Source organism: Morus notabilis, unplaced genomic scaffold (genome assembly GCF_000414095.1).
Source record: "Morus notabilis unplaced genomic scaffold, ASM41409v2 Scaffold150, whole genome shotgun sequence".
Taxonomy (NCBI): Eukaryota; Viridiplantae; Streptophyta; class Magnoliopsida; order Rosales; family Moraceae; genus Morus; species Morus notabilis.
Window position 1 is genome coordinate 193,934 of NW_010364058.1, and position 18,309 is coordinate 212,242.

The window sequence follows — 18,309 nt, forward strand, 5'->3', positions numbered from 1 at the left end:
AAACCCATCAATAGTCACGTATACCTATATAACCGAACAACATGGATCAAGCATGGATGTGTAGCATGGAAATTACATGCAACGTGATCTAAGCATGCCTATTTCTAACTGGTCCAACCTTATACCTTAGTGAGATCAATTTCAAGCAAGTTCAGAGACAAAATAAACCAAATACTTTATAACTGAAAATAACCAAAATATCCATAAACCATATCCGAAGTTTATCATAACACGTGTTTAAATCTGAAAAGAAACTAAAGCACAAACTCCCACTGAAACTACATATCCTTAAGAGATGTAACAGCCATATGAGCGGTGTGCTCATGAAAGACCTTGGGTGGCAAACCCTTAGTAAGCGGATCCGCAACTATGGAGTTTGTTCCGATGTGCTCTATAGACATCTGTCCACTCTGAACTCTTTCTTTAACAACAAGGAACTTGATGTCTATATCCTTCAACTTCGTCGAGCTCCTATTGTTGTTGGAATATAGAACTGCTGACTTATTGTCACAAAATAACTTGAGTGGTCTTTCTATGCCATCCACAATGCGCAGCCTAGTGATGAAGTTCTGCATCCATATCCCATGGTTGGATGCCTCATAACATAGTATAAACTCCGCTGCCATGGTAGAAGAAGCTATGAGTGTCTACTTAGCACTCTTCCATGAAATAGCTCCTCCAACAAGCAAGTAGATATAGCCCGATGTGGATCTCCGACTATCTTGGCATCCGGCGAAATCAGAATCAGAATAACCGATGGTCTCCAACTGATCCGATCTCCTGTATGTGAGCATGTAACCTTTTGTTCTCTGTAAATACCGCATGACCCATTTGGCTGCTTTCCAATGATCCATTCCCGGATTCCTTAAATACCTCCCTAGCATCCCAACAATGTACACAATATCTAGACGCGTACAAACCTGAGTATACATTAGACTCCTACAGCCGAAGTATAAGGAATCTTCTACATTTCTTTAGTTTTAAAGTCATTCTTGGGGCATTGACTTAAACTGAACTTATCTCCCTTAGCTACAAGGGTGTCACCTGGTTTACAATCCTATATGCCAAATCTCTTAAGTACTTTTTTGATATAGCTCTTTTGTGATAATCCAAGAATACCACGAGACCGATCTCGATGTATATGAATCCCTAAAATAAAAGAGGCGTCACCAAGATCTTTTATTTCAAATTTCTTTGCTAGAAATCTCTTCGTTTCGTGCAATAAGCCTATGTCATTACTAGCAAATAGTATGTCATCGACATATAACTAGAAAAATTTGCTTACTCCCACTGAACTTGTGATATATACAATCATCCACCATGTTCATCTCAAAACTGAACGAGATGATAACTTGGTGAAATTTGTAATACCATTAACGAGATGCCTGTTTGAGTCCGTAGATGGATTTCTTTAATTTGCAAACCATTTACTTTGCATCACCTGATACAAAATTTTTTGGTTGCACCATATAAATTGTCTCATCAATGTCACCATTGAGAAACGCAGCCTTCACATCCATCTGATGTAACTCAAGGTCAAAATGAGCCACCAAAGCCATTATGGTCCTGAAAGAGTCTTTCGATAACACCGGAGAGAAAGTCTCTTTATAATTGATGCCTTCTTTCTGTGTAGAGCCCTTAGCGACAAGATGTGCCTTGTATCTTTCCACATCGCCCTTCGAATCCCTCTTGGTCTTAAATATCCATTTGCAACCAATCAGCTTCACACCTTCAGGCAATGGGACAAGATCCCATACGTCATTGTCCTTCATGGACTTGATTTCTTCATTCATGGCATCGATCCACTTTTGAGAGTTAGAACTTTCCATGGCTTGACGAAAGTTGATTGGATCATCTTCCACCACTCCAATGTCAACCTCATGTTCTTGGAAAAATACGATGTAATCGTCCGGAACCGCACTTCTCCTCTCTCTAGTAGATCTCCTTAATGGCATTAGTTCTTGAGGTTGTAGAGTTTGTTCTTCTGGAACAACTTCTTAAACTTGAACGGGAGGTTCAATGACAGCGTCTGAATCCGGAGTTGCTTCTTGAACAATGTCAGGTATAGGAGCCCGATCCTGTTCATTATCAATAGCAATTGGAAGAATATCAACGTATTCCTCTTCAAAGACAAAGTCTCTAACTCTTTCTCCCCCGGAAAACTTAACATCCTCAAAGAACTGGGCATTTTTCGTCTCAAAAATTGATTTAGTCATGGGATCATAAAACTTGTAACCCCTGGATCTTTCAGAATATCCAATAAAATAGCAACTGATAGTCCTAGAGTCCAGTTTCTTTTCATTTGGCCTATAAGGCCTTGCTTCAGCTGGACATCCCCAAATGTGTAAGTGCTTCAAACTAGGCTTTTTGCCCGTCCAAAGCTCATAAGGGGTTTTAGCAGTCACTTTAGTTGAAACTCTATTGAGTATATATATTGCGGTCTTTAATGCTTCTCCCCAGAGTGATTCTGGTAAGGTAGAATGACTAATCATACTCTTCACCATATCTCTAAGCGTTCTGGTTCACCTTTCAGCAACACCATTCATGCTAGGCAAACCCGGCATGGTGTACTGTGGGACAATACTGCATTCCTCTAGGAATTTACCAAATGGTCCTGGATGTTGTTCACCTGATCCATCATATCTGACGTAGTACTCACCACCACGGTCAGATCTGACACTTTTAATCCTTTTGTTGAATTAGTTCTCAACTTCAGCTTTATAGTTCTTGAACATGTCCAATGATTGTGATTTCTCATGGATGAGATAAAGGTAGCCATATCGTGAAAAATCGTCTATGAACATTATAAAATATTGTTGACCATTCTAAGAAGCCATAGGGAATGGTCCATAAATATACGTGTGAATAAGTTCTAAGACGTCTAAAGTCCTGTTGGCACCCAATCTCCTAATGCTTGTTTGTTTCCCCTTTATGCAATTAATGCACACATCAAAATCTGTAAAGTCAAGGGGATCGAGAATCCTGTCAGACACAAGTCTCCCAATTCTCCTTTTAGAGATGTGACCTAATCTCTTATGCCACAATGAGGTAGAATTCTCACTGGTTAATTTGCACTTTACACCTCGTGTATTTACATGCAATGATTCATTAAATGAGACAATTATATCAAGCAAATATATATTATCGTAACCTGATAAAGAACCGGTACCAACCAATTTTGAATCTTAAAAAAGACTAAATATCCCATTTCCAAATGAACAACAATATCCAAACTTGTCCAAAGCAGAAATAGAAATCAAATTCTATCCAAATGACGGTACAACGAAAGTCTCATTCAAATCCAAATAAAAACCAGTTCTTAACAATGATCGAAAAGTTCCTATTGCCTCGACTTCCACCTACTTGCCGTCACCAACATAGATATATCTTTCACCATCACTTGGTTTTCAGCAACTCAGGCAACCCTGCATAGACACACTGATGTGAGTTGTTACACCAGAATCTATCCACCACATGTGTCTAGGCACCAAAGTCAAATTAACCTCAGAACAAACCAAATTAAGAAGCATACCTTTCTTTGCACGCCATGCGTGATAGTTGGTACACTGCTTCTTCTTATAACCTGCAACTCCACAGAAGTAACAGCGATCCTGAATTTGTTCCCTTTGGTGTTTCTTCTATGGTGTTGAATCCGTAACATCCTTATCTTTCTTTCTCTTCTTGTCCTTCTTGTCCGTAGAGGTAGTGGCTAAGTGAGCACATTCTGCCTTCTCATGATTCAACCTTTCCTCTTCTTGGACACAGTGTGAGATGAGCTCATTAAAGGACCAAGAGTCCTTTTGACAATTATAGCTCACCTTGAATTGCCTGAACTGTGTCGGAAGAGAAATCAGAACCAAGTGCACTAACAAGTCTTTAGATAATTCCAACTTGAGTGCCTTCAGTTTTGAAGCAATGTGAGACATTTCCATAATGTACTCCCTAATATTTCATTTCCCTTTGTACCTCATTGAGATAAGGTTTGCCAAAAGTGTACTAGTTTCAGCCTTTTCATTCTTGGCAAACCTATTCTCTAGATCCTCAAGGAAACCCTTAGCCGTAATAACCTTATCGGACATAGTGCCCCGAAAAGCTTCTAGAATAGCACGCTTCATAACCATCAGACTTATACAGTTTGATCGTTCCCACTTTTCCACTCCCTGTTGTCATCAGAGGTACTCTTATCAGTGAGTGCATCAGGTTAATCGACCCGTAAAGTAAGGTCTAGGTCCATGACTCCGAGAATGATCAAGACGTTCTCTTGCCATGCCTTAAAATTGGTGCCATTAAGCATATGAATAGAATTTATGCTAGTAGAGATATTTGCAGTAGAACTAGAAACTGAACAGAGAACAAAACAAAATAAAACTCACATAAATACCATATTATGCAAATAATAAATTCAAATAATGGTAGGGCCCATCACAAGATACTGAGCACAACATCAATATTTAGTCTTTGGACAAAAATATTAACTTGTAAGTGGTACTCTTGGTGTAGTAATCAAACACTGATAATAAGAACATGTCGAATAAAAATCTTCTTATTGTTCACATGTAAACCGAATAATCATCGCATGCTTATCACCACAGGTGCGTGTGTAATTCGGCCAAATATTGACCCTCCTTTGGGCCGGCCAATATCCGCATGAATTACACACACACAACCGTTTAATATTCTAAAATAAATTAATTTTTACAAGAGAGGTTACTTTGGTAATATGTTGCTTCCATTAATTCAATTTAGAATATTATACACCTTAAAAAAAATACCAAAATTTGAATTTAAATAGCACCGAAATTGACGTAGGAAAAAAACACATTTTCTCAATAGCCGCACACCTGCGGCTTTCTTTTCCTTACACACAGGCCCAACTGGGCCTGTGACCTTGAGTACAGCCCGCAGGCTGCCTTAAGTTTCCTTTTCTTTTTTTTTTTTTTTTGGTCAGGGGCCCAGATGGGCCCTCGTTCTTTAATTTCTAATGGCTTTGGGCTTTGAGGCCCAGAGCAACAAACCCTATTGCGACCCTTGAGAAATCCCAGGCGGCCAGCGGCCGTTTTTCTCCTTATGCCGCGGCTGTTCTTCCTTGTCGGTGCAGCCTGGCGACTCCGGCAAGATTCCCACGGTGCCGGTGGCAGCCCATATATTTTCTAACGAGATTCAACCGAATTATATATAAAATATCCTAAATTCAACCAAAACTGATTCGTATATATATATATATATATATAATCCGTAAAACCATAATCAAATTGAAAAATTTTAATTCTCAATGATTCAACGTGAATAAGCTTTGATACCACTTGTGAGAGAAATTGCTTTAGGGTGAAAATCTTTACCAAATACCAGATCATTCATGTTGTATCACTAAGAATTTATAATCTAAGCAAAAGCATACCTGAATAGTCATGATGGAAGCAAATCACAAGGCTTGTGGTTAGTCTTTCAAATCTACACGTAGTCCTTTGAAATTTCCTTTGGCTTCTCTCTATTCTCTCTGATGATGGGATGTCAGAAATAGAATGAAAATGTACTGTAATTTTAGGGACCATAACCGCATATAAGTTAATTGCCTATTAACTTTTATTATTTTTAATATGACTCATCATAAAAATAGAAATAATGATTTGATCTCTACACATAAAATACCCACACTTAATTAAATGCATTAAAACCCAAAATATTTAAAATCTTATCAGATCACTTTAAATGGACTCAACATAAAATAATAGCCTCTAACATACAATAATAAATGTATAAGCCCACATGGTCAATTAAAAACCCAACATCTCCTTCTCGGCAAGATGCATCTCCATTATTTGAGACCAAACATCATAGTTTGTCTCTGTAAGGATGATCCTAGCATTAAAAATGCCTTCAGGCTAAACAACAACTGGAATTGACTTCTCTTCTGACTACGAACTCTTTTCGTCTGCCATGATTTAATCTTACAAAAATAGTTTTATTTTTATTTTTTATTTTAGTTTATGGGAAAGGACAATAGTTGGCTAAAAACGACAATATTTGGCTAAAGATGACATGCCATTTTTTAATAAATAACAGTCACATTTAATTTTTTATTACAGTAAAAAACTCTCATATAAAATCACATTTCAACTCAGATTAAAAATGTAAATCAACGAACTAAACGGGCTCTAAAAGAACTAAAATACTAAGGATAGACAGAACACTTAGAATGAGAGACCATGTGATGTATTAGATTTCAATTAGAAATTAGATCTCATGACGTCAACCAGAAAGATGCCGAACGGGGCATACACCCACCGCAAAGTCAGGTAGGCAACAATCCGAGTTTCCTTTTTGACGTCCGCCAAGCCATAGGAAGATGAAGCAGATTGTATACAAACGCTCCAAATCCAAACGACAGTAACAAACACTACGAGGATTGGATAGTAAACGCCGTAACGACAAAACAGTTGCAGATAGTGAAAGCAACTCATGGATCGAGTTTGCAATCGCCTTTCACCGATCAGGAACGAGAATAAATGCCGTGCTTGAAATTGATCTCATTTTTATTTTTTACGTTTTTTAAGAAAAAAAAATAAAATATGACTTTTTAGTTTAGTGAAAAATAAGATAAATGAAAAATGACTTTTAGTCGTTTTTCATTTTTTGTTTTCGTTTTCTCCTCTCTCGAGCAGAGAGAGAGAGACATTAATAGATTTTTTTATACTAAAAATAATATCTTGATAAAACTACCAAACGCATTTTTAAAAATGATTTCTGTCTTAGATTAAAAACGTTTTCATTTTGACTTTCATACAAAAAATAAAATCATTTTAAAATGAGTTTTAAACGTGCCCATAGAGTGTGTAGAAATGACTCGGAACCCTCCTTATTATTAACATACCCAAGTAGAACAAGCCAAGCGAGTGACTTTTCACCCCCTTCAAAGGCAAAGATAGAATTAGAATGTCCACTGCACTTCGGAATCTAGTCAAGAAATATGAACAAACATTGAAACTCTAGTGGTGCTCGGTCATCGTTACAAGATCGATAATATGAAGTTTTAAATAGATCTAGTCACCAGAAGGGATAACGACTATGACGCTCCCCTGGGAACAAATTTCCTAGAAAGATTAGCAACCACAAAGGTATAGAAAGATAACCAAATTGGGATAATCCCTGCTACAAGAATGAGGAAGATATGAATTAATAAAAACATTAGATACTTAACCTACCTTATGGACTGATCTAACGTGGAGAAGTCGCTAATATATATATATATATATATATATATATATAGACACGAACTCATCGATGTGTAGGTTAGAAGAATAACAAGACTACACCTAGAACACGAAAAACATTACACGAAAAGAGCTCTATCTGGACTCAGGTGGTTATAAAGTAAGTCATAGGAGCTGTCAGATGAGAACTTTTTTCCATCTGTACACTTAAGCACTAATGGTGAATGAGAGAGAAGATGCGTCTAGAATGTGTGCTTCACCATCTAGAATCCAACAAGGTCACGAATTAAAATAAGTTCCCGATGCAAGGATCGATAACTTACTCGATCAAGCCAATGAGGTAGTAAGCCATCTCTAAGATCAACATCTAATTAACGGGATATCACCAATAGTAAACCAGATAGCAAGACGACTGTAAGTTGACACCCAGGAAAAGACACGGGCACCGCAGGCCACCAGTCGTATTGTCAGCACCAAATAACCTTTAGGGATTAACGGATCAGACAGTTAAGGATACACCTACTAAATAGTTTATTTAAATTTTTAATTTGAGTTGAGATGTGACTTTATATGAGAGCTTTTTACTATAGTAAAAATGTTAGATGTGACTGTTTTTAATAGCTTTTTACTGTAACAAAACTCAGATTTTAAACTCGAATCGGTGAAATGAACGATACATATATCACTTAAACTTAATAGACCACTATGAAAGGACCACGAAAGGGTTTGCAAGGTTAGGAGTCCCTTCACCTTACTTACTTGACAAGGAAAGTAAAACGAGTGAATAGAAATAAAACAATATAGTTTTTTCCCCTGACACTACATGAGAACTCCGGGAAATACGCCTTTATTCATATGGAGCCTTGGAGGTATGAGCAAAGGTGCTCACTATGGGATAAGAAGGTAACTAGAGGAAGCTAAGGCAAGTCATTAACCCATTAATATATATATATATATATATATATATATATATTTTGTGGCCATTGACCGCTCACCATTGAGAGTGATGATACAATAAGCATGAATACGGAAGTCACAAGTATACGATCATGTATAAAAGTTGAAAGTAGAGTTAAGAAATGGTTAAATTGGTCATAGGGCTTAGAATAGAGCGTCCAGAATCAACTTGGAATGGTCGTGAAGGCCGTAATACGCTAACTCATGAGCTGTAGCAAATTAGACGCCTCCGTGCTCGTCCTCCTCCCACATTAAGGAGCGATGTCATTAAGAAATGGAATCAAGGCGAGTGTAAGGGCAATATCTGGCCATCACCTGAAATGATTAGTTTCGACGGAGATAATAGTACGACACCACTTAATCCCCTATAGACCCGAACAATAAACGAAATTGTAGAGAGTAAGAAGAAAGATCTAAGTAGTACTGGAGGTGAAACAACATAACTGAAGAGTAGTAGATGCACACCCAACCTCGATATGATGAGAGGTCAGATCTCTCTAAACGTATAGAAATACCATAAATGGCCACCTAGGTATTCCCAACCTGATGCGCAAAGCAAAAAAGGACACGTACAATAATCCAAAATGAAGGGTTCACGTGGCTAGAATAATGAAACAATTCCAAACCCATTGCAAAAAAAAAAAAAAAAGGAAAAAGAATAACCTAAGAACCAAAACTAATGGCCGTGTTTGGAATTGATCCCGTCTTTATTTTTCACATTTTTCGAGAGAAAAAATAAAAACGTTTTTAAAATGGTGTTTAGCGCAATAAAGACAAAATGAAAATGAAAATGATTTTTTGGTTTAGTGTAAAATGAGGGAGAAATAAAAAATGACTTTTTCATTTTTTGTTTTCGTTTCCTCCTCTCTCGAGCAAAGAGAGAAAGAGAGATATTCATGGGCTTTTTTTACACTGAAAATAATCTTTTGATAAAATTATCAAACGTATTTTTAAAAATGATTTATATTTAAGATTGAAAACGTTTTCATTTTTATTTTCATATAAAAAAAAAAAATTATTTTGAAACGAGTTTTAAACGCGCCTAATGTTTTTCTCGATAAAACACAACGAAAGATGTCTCAGAGTAGACGTAAAGATAAATCGTCATGAAATCCTAGGGTTAGCATAAAGTACAGGAAGTATGATGGAAAATTGTAGATCAGTCAGCTAAATTGACATGTCTTATGTTGATAAACCTCCTAAACACGCAGTAAAGGTTAACTGAACCATGCACAATAGGGATAGCTGAACAACATAAAGTTTAGTTAGTGACCAGCTGGGTCATAAATCCAGATCCACTCCTACCAAATCGTGCGACCAGAAAGGAACGACAATGGAGTTCACTACTGTAAGGCCCTCTACAGTCTACCCTTACTCATTAATTTCTATAATTAGCTTTTTGGTAATTCAATGGTTTTTGTATGGTATATGATTTTTATGATAACTCTAGTGAGATTTAACCTCCTTGATTCACCCACAATACATTAAACTTGTAAGTCGCGTACATACTCCCGTGATAGTTAAATAATTGGAGCAAAACTCATAAAATTAAATTTCGAATGGAATTTTAAATGCCGTAATCTTGCTCGGAGCGTCTAAATTAGCCAAGAAGGTAACTTTTGTAAAATTCTATTACAGGGCTAATCCTGTGATTTTGCCAAAGTTCGGTGCCAATAATATTATTTTTAGAAAATATGGTCACTAAAAATATGAATTTTAAAAATAGTTGGGCTACTTTTTGAAAGCTGATGGGTTTTGAGAAAGTTTCTGATGAAATGATTTCTAGTCACCACCCAACACCACCAATAGAAAATTAACCACACTAAAATTTAATTAGAAAAAGAAAACGAAAAGGAAATGGGTTATCAATTAACATCATACCCCATCTGATTGCAGAGTCTAAACTCCGCTCTCTTTCATCTCTCACTCTATTATCTACCATTCATGTAACTCTCACAAACCCTAACTAGAAATCCACCTCCCACGCCTCTAAACTTCAAATTTCTTCACTCTTTCTCTTCCTAATCTATAGAGGAACCAAACCCTTACTTCTTTTTATGGTTTTGAGCACGTTTGGCAGCCCTAAAACTCTCCTAAAGTTGCTATGAAAGTGGAATCCGAGAAAGAGATTGAAACTTCTTCGACATAGAGTTCGGTTTTTGTAAGGATACTCTCTCAATCACTCTCCAAAGATGTCTTCCTCTATGAGCAGCAACTAACCCGGATTTTCTTGTGTTTTGTCTTCCATATTATTCCTCAAAATCATCCACCTATGACTGGCCATATCATTGTCTTTAAAGTTAGCAACCCGAACTTTCGGTTGATCTTAAGTTTTAAATTTTTAATTTTTTGGGATGTTTTTCATACTATTTTGTCTCAGCCATTATTTTTCCTTTAAAATAGAAATCCTAAACTTTAAGTGGGTTAAAGAATCATGTATCTATGGATTGTGTATAACAAAAAATTTTACAAAACTTTTGAAACACTATATAGAATATATTAATTTAGACCAATTAGAATCGGATTAGGAATTATACTCAGCGACCAATTAGGATGATAACTTAAGTTCTCTGACCACGAACAATCCTTGCTCCGCGCTTATTTAGAATACCCGAATCTTTCTCATCAATTCCTTAAATCTACGAAAAACGTGTGTAGACACTCCTGAAATAAAATAGGATTAACACTCAAAACACTCATGTCTTCCATGAACATCAACACATGTACAATGTGGAACATGGAATGAAGAGCTTTTCTTCTCTTTTTCACAGTAAAATTCGGCCACCCTAACATACAAGGTTACATAGCTACTAATATCACATAATAAAGATATATGTGTATGGGGGGAGGGACCTCATACCTGCCATATTAGGGGTGGGTATTGTTGGAAAATGGCTTGTTTAAGCATTGTTAAGCCATATTAAAGGCCCGGCAGGTTTGGGGTCCAATGTGTGCGCCCGCGACCTGCGGACACGAATACCGAACTGGAAAACTCACTCCGTGCGAGCTAAGTTTTTATAATTTTTTTATTTTTTCCGCTCAAGATCTTCCAGCTGTTTGACCTAAGATTAATGAGCATAATGGGTCTTAATGGTGATCAATGGAGGAAAACTGAAATAAGCCATGGTTAATAACCTTAATGGCATCAGTTTTTCTTCATAAAAGTCTGAACCTTGCTGTACAAGGTGGCCGGATTCATTTTCAAGGAAATGAATGGTTTTTGGCCTGTAATAATGTGATATTAAGCCCCATAATTGCTTGTTTCGAAACGCCTTCTCAAGAGCCTATATAAAGGGTTCTCCACATGAAGGAAGAACACACTCATTCGAAATCTCTTCTCCTCTCTCTCGGCTCTCTCTTTTCCAAGTTCTTTGTGCATCTTCTTTTGTAGTTCAGTTTTGGTGATAGAGGGAAGGTCCGAGTTCTAGTTCGCCGGACGGTTCCGATAGTGCTTCAAGCTACCGTTGTTGTCGTTGTATCCTGGAAGATGGATGTCCAACGTTGCCTCAAGCACTCGCCAAAGGGGACGAATCTGTTTTAAGGAAAGCATGGTTCACGTGCCTCGACATCCTTACAATTTCGGTTTTCAAATTTTGGTACAAAGGTTGAATTCGTGTTGTAATTATTTTATTATTTCGTTCATCCATAAGTTGTTGTTCTTCTTTGTATTTTCCAAATTTTTGCTAACAGGTACCCGCAAACACATACCCGTGGGTGAAAATCGCTAGAAGGTTTCATCAGGTGGTCATATGCCTCTATAATGGAGGAGTTGACAAAAGCAACAAAGGGCGGAGCCAAAAAGAATAGATATATAATTTCACATTTTAATGGAGGGCAGCGACATAATTTCAAAGGGGCACAAATTTTAACAAAATATGCATGTCAAGAAAACAAATGCCTTGTTTGGAGTTGGTTTTGTTTTTGTCTTTTACGTTTTTTGAGAAAAAAAAATGAAAACATGAGAGAAACGGCGTTTGACACAATTAAAGACAAAAAAGGGAAATAAAAATGATTTTTTAATTTAGTGTAAAATGAAAGAGAAATGAAAAATGATTTTTAGTCGTTTTTCATTTTTTGTTTCCGATTTCTCCTCTCTCGAGCACACACAGAGAGAGACATTAATAGATTTTTTTATACTGAAAACAATCTCATAATAAAATTATCAAATGCATTTTAAAAAATAATTTCTGTTTGAGTTTGAAAATATTTTTATTTCTATTTTCATATAAAAAACAAAATTATTTTAAAACGAATTCCACACTTAAAAGGTGAGACGATCCATTCTCGGGAAACTGCGGTTACGTTCGACCGTGGAAATGACCCGGACAAAGATGCAAGCAGTGTGAAACCTTGGTTGAAACAATCCATCCCGTGTCCGACATTGGAGGGTTATTTTTGTTTATTTTTCTATTGTTCTCATTATGGTATACTTCCAAATCATATGTTAATGGAGAAAAGGTCAAAAAAACAAACAAAAAAAAAAAAAAACAAACTTAGCATAAATTTAAAATTTGAAAAGTACAACTTTGCAATTCCCCAAAAGAAGAGCGAGTTCTCGATATCCTTAAAACATAAATAGGATACAATTTTACAAAAATATAAATAAAAATAAATAAAAGCCCAATTCATCGTAACCACAAAAAACATGTAAGACCCATTTAGTTTGTTAATTTAAATTTTTTATTCGAGTTAAGATGTGACTTTATGTAAAAAAATTTTATTGTAATAAAAAAGTTAAATATAACTATTTTTAAAAAAATTTTACTATAACAAAACTAAAATTCTAAACTCAAATATGTGAAATGAACAGAACTCTAATCATGAGTGGAAAACAAATTTTCATATGCATTGACAATTTACTTTCATTTACAGCAATTCTTTTTTTTTTTTTCCTTACAATGGGGTAAGTAATATATAAACAACAGTGCCTTCAAATACGTAAAGTTACAGAATCAAGAGAGATTGTCTACCTATGATCCTTTGATCACATACTCAAGTAATACGCTCAAATCAAGAGGAACAAGCTTGAGCAAAATAAGCTGAACCACTTGATTCATACGACAGCCTAGAAGAGAACAGGGACTTTACACTTCAATAAGCCTTGGTCAAATAGTGTATGTGACGAACAAATTCTTGGCAAAAAAATAACCGTCTTTGCAAGGTTCTCAGGTTCTTGTAGTAGAAATATTTTTACAATAAAATTCTGCAAGAGGAAATTGAAGAATCGTCAGTACAGAAAAACAACTAAAATTCTCAAAACACTAATGACAAAATAGAACAATCATAATATGTAAAGGAGTGAAGAAGAAAAAAAAAAGGAGAGAGAGAGAGAGAGAGAAAACGTTGATGTAGATGAGGCACAAAAACTAATTCAAAGAGTTAAAGCCTGTAGCTAATATGTTCATAGCAACTATAATTGTTGCCTCTTTCAACTTTAATTTATGGAATTGTATGCAAAAATATGAACACCCATGAGAATGTTTGCAGACAAATTTCCACGTTTCGTGCCCGAGTGAGAAGAGATTCCTTTTGTGATATGTCCATGTGAAATAGTCAGAAACTAGTATTTTCAACCCAATACCAGCAAAATGAAACACCACAACCCGCATGTTTGTACCTTAAAAAGGCCTATGAAAGAAGCATCAAGATGAAGTCCAATTCTTAATCTTGAGCCAGCTGAACAATCCAACTGTTTCAATGCAAATGATACAAGCTACGAATAAATCCTTACACTCACATTCCTTCCAATTGAGTATATACTCCAGAATGGCCAACGAAAAATTATAACTGCCAGAGAACATGAGATTACTTGGTGTCCGAACTAAAAGGTAAAAGAGCCAACTTACAAGATTTGAAACGTTATACCTCAATTTACAAGATTTGAAACATTACCTTTCATTCCCCAGTCCAATGTATTAATTCACTGCGAGGTACACATAGCTTTCCCGCCCGCTCTTCGGCTTCAACGTCATTAACTATCCCCCGACATCTTGGGAACCCACAATAACATGCTAGTTGTTCATCAATTGAGAAAAATCTGCAATATAAAAGAAACTTAGCATGATAGAAAAACATGGTGAAGAAATGCATTCAGTCTGGTTGTGTAAAACATAAAACCTATAATCATATGTCAGTTCTTCCCATCTTTTGATGTCTCTTTTTGCAAAAATGATAATGTGCTCGTCCCCATTGACACTTATGACCCTTGAATAGCAATTTGGCTGCACACGGGAAGAGTTAAATATGCATGTAATCAATAAATGTTGATTATTCAGACAATTTTTTAAAACCAATTAATATGGTAAGTGAATTGCAATCAATTTTTTGATACCACTCCCAAATTGAAAAGTACTCAAGCTCCAAAAGTTGGCATTAAAAAGTTGATATAGAAGTCGGTTCTGCATAGATTGTTCAAATAATAAAATATTCTATGCCATCCTATACCTTCAGCCTAACATATCTCTTCATAGTAAGTGATTACAAGGTAACAATTTTGTCAACTAGCAGCATAATTCTACCAAAATAACTTGTAGCGAAGGACAGAAGATTTCGAAGCAGCTTTGTGGCAATGTAACTTTTGCATATAATTTAGCTTCTAAATGTTTGGTTGCCAATTCTATCAAGCACATCGGACTATCAGAAGTATGAAGACGTCCTCTATAAAGCAACTCACAAGAACATGAAAAAAAAAAAAAAAAAGAAAAGTTAAAAGCAGAAGCAAAGCAATGTAATAATAGTACGCACTTCACAAGAATGATTGATTAGATGAGCAATGCTTCCGGCCCTTGTGGCATCAATAACACGTTCATCGTCAATTCGAAACATATAAGTCCCAGCACCCTGTGCATTATGAAGGCAGTCAACACCTTTCCAAGGTAAGCAGTTTGTTTCTTTCTTTGTTTTTAATTTCTTAAAAGCAGAAGAATATATTATCATAGAACAAAAGAAACAACAGGGAGGAACAACAAAATACGTTTTACAAACTATAGATCCTAGCAAGTTCCATCGTAACTGTGAGCACCTCAACAAGTAATTTCTATTAACTTACCACGAGTGAATTGTATATAAACCGTTCTCTTCTGTCAGCAATCGGAGGTCTAACAAGTTCTCCTGTGTATTCAATCACCTATAAGAGAGAATTTATGACTCATTATATATTTTTAATATGCCTTGGGTAAAAGATAATTATGTAAATTATGATTCATTATAAATTTGTAATATGCCTTGGGTAAAAGTTCATGATGTAAATTACACTTTTCATTTACCATGTCCCCTGCTCTATGTGGAAGCTTTGCAAAGATGCCAAATCCATGAATTCCTGATTTCCCTGTGAGAAACAAAATGCAATTATCTTAGATGCTGTATTGTATAAATCTCTCCTTCGTATGTATGCAGAATTATACAGGTTGTCCCATGAGCAATGACATCTTAAGCTTAAGAGTCAGTATACTGATAATACTAAGAATGATATAACACAGAAGATTGCAGAAAAAAGGCAGAAAGCAATACAAATGGTTGAACTGTTTGGTGACATCAACCAATACAATCAATAGTCATTCACACAACCATGTGAGTAAGAAATTTTCTAATGGAAATAATTTCTTATAAAGCATACTCAACTATAATAGACTTTTAGACATGTTTTCTTCTACATTCCTAGTATTCTCAAGGTTGAGCAAGTCATAATCACATTCACAACGACATTCAAAGACACAAATGAAGCATATTAAGAGAAATTGGAGCATTATGTTTAGAAAATTTTAAATACTAATATGCAGTTTTGGCATTTTCAGCCACACAGAATGTGGGCAGGCACGCGAGCATGTGTAGATTAAGAGAAATTATTATTTATACCAAAAGCTAGTCTCTTGCGGAAGGTCTCCCTCATGTACTTGTATTTCTCAGCCATGGAAAGTATATTATTGGGAGGATCAAGCTGACTGATTTTGAGCCTTAGAAGTTTAGAGCAGAACTTAGAGCCCACAACCCCATTAAAAGTGCCAAAACCATGCTGAGTATGACCACTGACTAAGTAAGGCTGGTTTTCTACAAACAAGCGCTTCAAGGATGCAGCAGCTAGAGCTTCAGGTTCCTTCCGCCCTCTCCTACCAAAGTAGTTGTAGGGCTCTACACAAGAATGGAAACAAAGATCATAATCCAGAAAGTAAGTGTGGCAAATAAAAATAGCTACATATAGATAAGGAATGCATGTGCATTGCAAATGAGAATAAAAAAATTAATCAAACTACCAGAAAATATAGGCTAGAAAGTCATGTAATCCCTTTTATCTCTCAGCCAAAATTTAACAAGGACCTATTAAACACTTCATGAAAAATATAGAAGTATGGACCCAACCTCAACGAGAAGTGAAGAACTAATGTTGCCGCACCAAATCAATCAAGGTCAGTTTTGGGCTGTTTTAATCATCATGGACCAAAGTGGGATATGGTATAAAGTTCAGGGACAATTTTTGAGATAAACCATTCTTTCTAATGATGTTTTTGTTTCTTCACCAAAATAATAAATAGATAAATAAAAAGAGGCTTCACAATGAACGTGGATCAAAAGCCCAAAATTCTTCTAGAAAACAAATACTTGGACTTTCTATATGCACAAAAGAAAGTGAGAACCAAAAGGAAAAGGCCAAGTACATCTGGCAAGAAACTACCAACAAAATTATTATGTGACTCATCTAAAGATTACTATAAATCAAGTTCTTAGTCTCAAGGTGTGATAATCATCTAATTGAACCTACCACTTCGAGCACAGCCAGAAGGATTAGATGGCGGAATGAAGTCTGAGCACTGACGTGCAGTTTGTGGAATCCGATCATCAGCAGCTGAACGCTCATTAGATGGCTGCCTATGCCTCTTGCAAAACGAAAGAAGACGAATACATTGATCTTCTTCCTCATCCTCAAAAGAGAGGAGATGAAGTCTGTCTTCATCCTCAAGCTATGCAAATGTAGAAGTATATATTATAAATAAAGAAATAAAAAAGATAAGCAGGATGTTGCAAGCCACACAATCTACAAACAGAATCAAATACCAAATCCAGCAAGTTGTTGAACAAACAAATAAATAAATAAACTATAGGCATGTATATAATAGAGGAGAAAGATGCCTCAACACAAAGATCAGCAGCCCGTGCACAGAGTGGATGATATGCCACACGACAACTGTTGTTTGAACACTGCAGAAAACAAAAGAAAGAGGGGTTCAGTTGCACGCCATTAAAGCACTTCAAAATTGGAATTTATCCAACTTAGGACAATGCATACCAAAAGAGGCAAGTACACTATGTACGCTATATAAATGAACTGCTAATGAGCTAATTTTTACTATCAAGGGTTGTTCCAGGCATAGAGGAGTAAACAGTCGCATGCTGCTTTATTTACTGTACTTCACTTGTGACCTAGGATAGATGATCAGGGAACTGGAGGAAGTATACATCCATTTCATGAGCCATCAGAGCACCCTTTTTTGGAATATAAATCATGTAAAATGGCAGAAAAATCTTTCCCCGTGAAATCTTTAGAAAATTATTTACTGACCCCAAGGATTGTGGACAAATCACAACTAAAGATTTTCTGTGTAAGGAAAACCACTGGTTTTTGAATGAGAATAAAAGTGGCTATATATTGGAGATCCATTTGAAAGCAACTGGAAGTAGGATTTCAATATTCTAACAAGGCTTGACTAAGACTTAGGCTTAGTTTGGTATTGCTGTAGATTTTGAAAAAATTGCTTTTAGCTGTGCTAAAAGAAAAAGCAACTGCTACAAAAAGCAACTGAATATTTAGTAAACTATAATTATAGTAGTTGTACTGATTTCAAAATCAGTGTAATAGCGTTTGGTAAATTATGAGGTTAAAATACTATGAATATTTAAAAATTATGATGATATTATATTATACTATAATATAATAGATATAATTACAATATAATATATATTTATTATTATATTTAATATAATAAAAAAAACTATTATTATATAATATATTATATAATTATGATATAGAATATAATAAAATTATTAAAATAATAACTGAAATAATTAAAAATAACAATTATATTATATTATAGTATAATATAATATATATAATTACAATATAATGTATATTTATTATTATATTTAATAT

General features: G+C 35.5%; 1 protein-coding gene across 5 annotated transcripts in view; it reads right to left on the reverse strand.

The window, feature by feature from the left end:
• Window positions 1–13,007: 13,007 nt before the first annotated feature.
• LOC21395250 (histone-lysine N-methyltransferase ATX1) overlaps window positions 13,008–18,309 on the reverse strand; it is a 14,205-nt gene continuing 8,903 nt past the window's right edge. Inside the window, exons 17-26 of one of the 5 annotated variants that reach the window (XR_002902854.1) lie at window positions 17,292–17,360; window positions 16,924–17,122; window positions 16,023–16,295; window positions 15,434–15,495; window positions 15,217–15,294; window positions 14,913–15,008; window positions 14,286–14,389; window positions 14,061–14,205; window positions 13,786–13,857; window positions 13,008–13,371 (exon numbers count right to left, since the gene is read on the reverse strand). Coding sequence is in view for 2 of the 5 variants with exons in the window: in XM_024170442.1 (XP_024026210.1) it covers window positions 14,064–14,205; window positions 14,286–14,389; window positions 14,913–15,008; window positions 15,217–15,294; window positions 15,434–15,495; window positions 16,023–16,295; window positions 16,924–17,122; window positions 17,292–17,360 (1,023 nt within the window). In the remaining 3 variants the exon portion in view is untranslated. Of the gene's footprint in view, window positions 13,372–13,785; window positions 13,956–14,060; window positions 14,206–14,285; window positions 14,390–14,912; window positions 15,009–15,216; window positions 15,295–15,420; window positions 15,496–16,022; window positions 16,296–16,923; window positions 17,123–17,291; window positions 17,361–18,309 lie in introns of those variants that run through there. The other 4 variants (XR_002902853.1, XR_002902852.1, XM_024170442.1 and 1 more) reach the window with 4 other exon arrangements.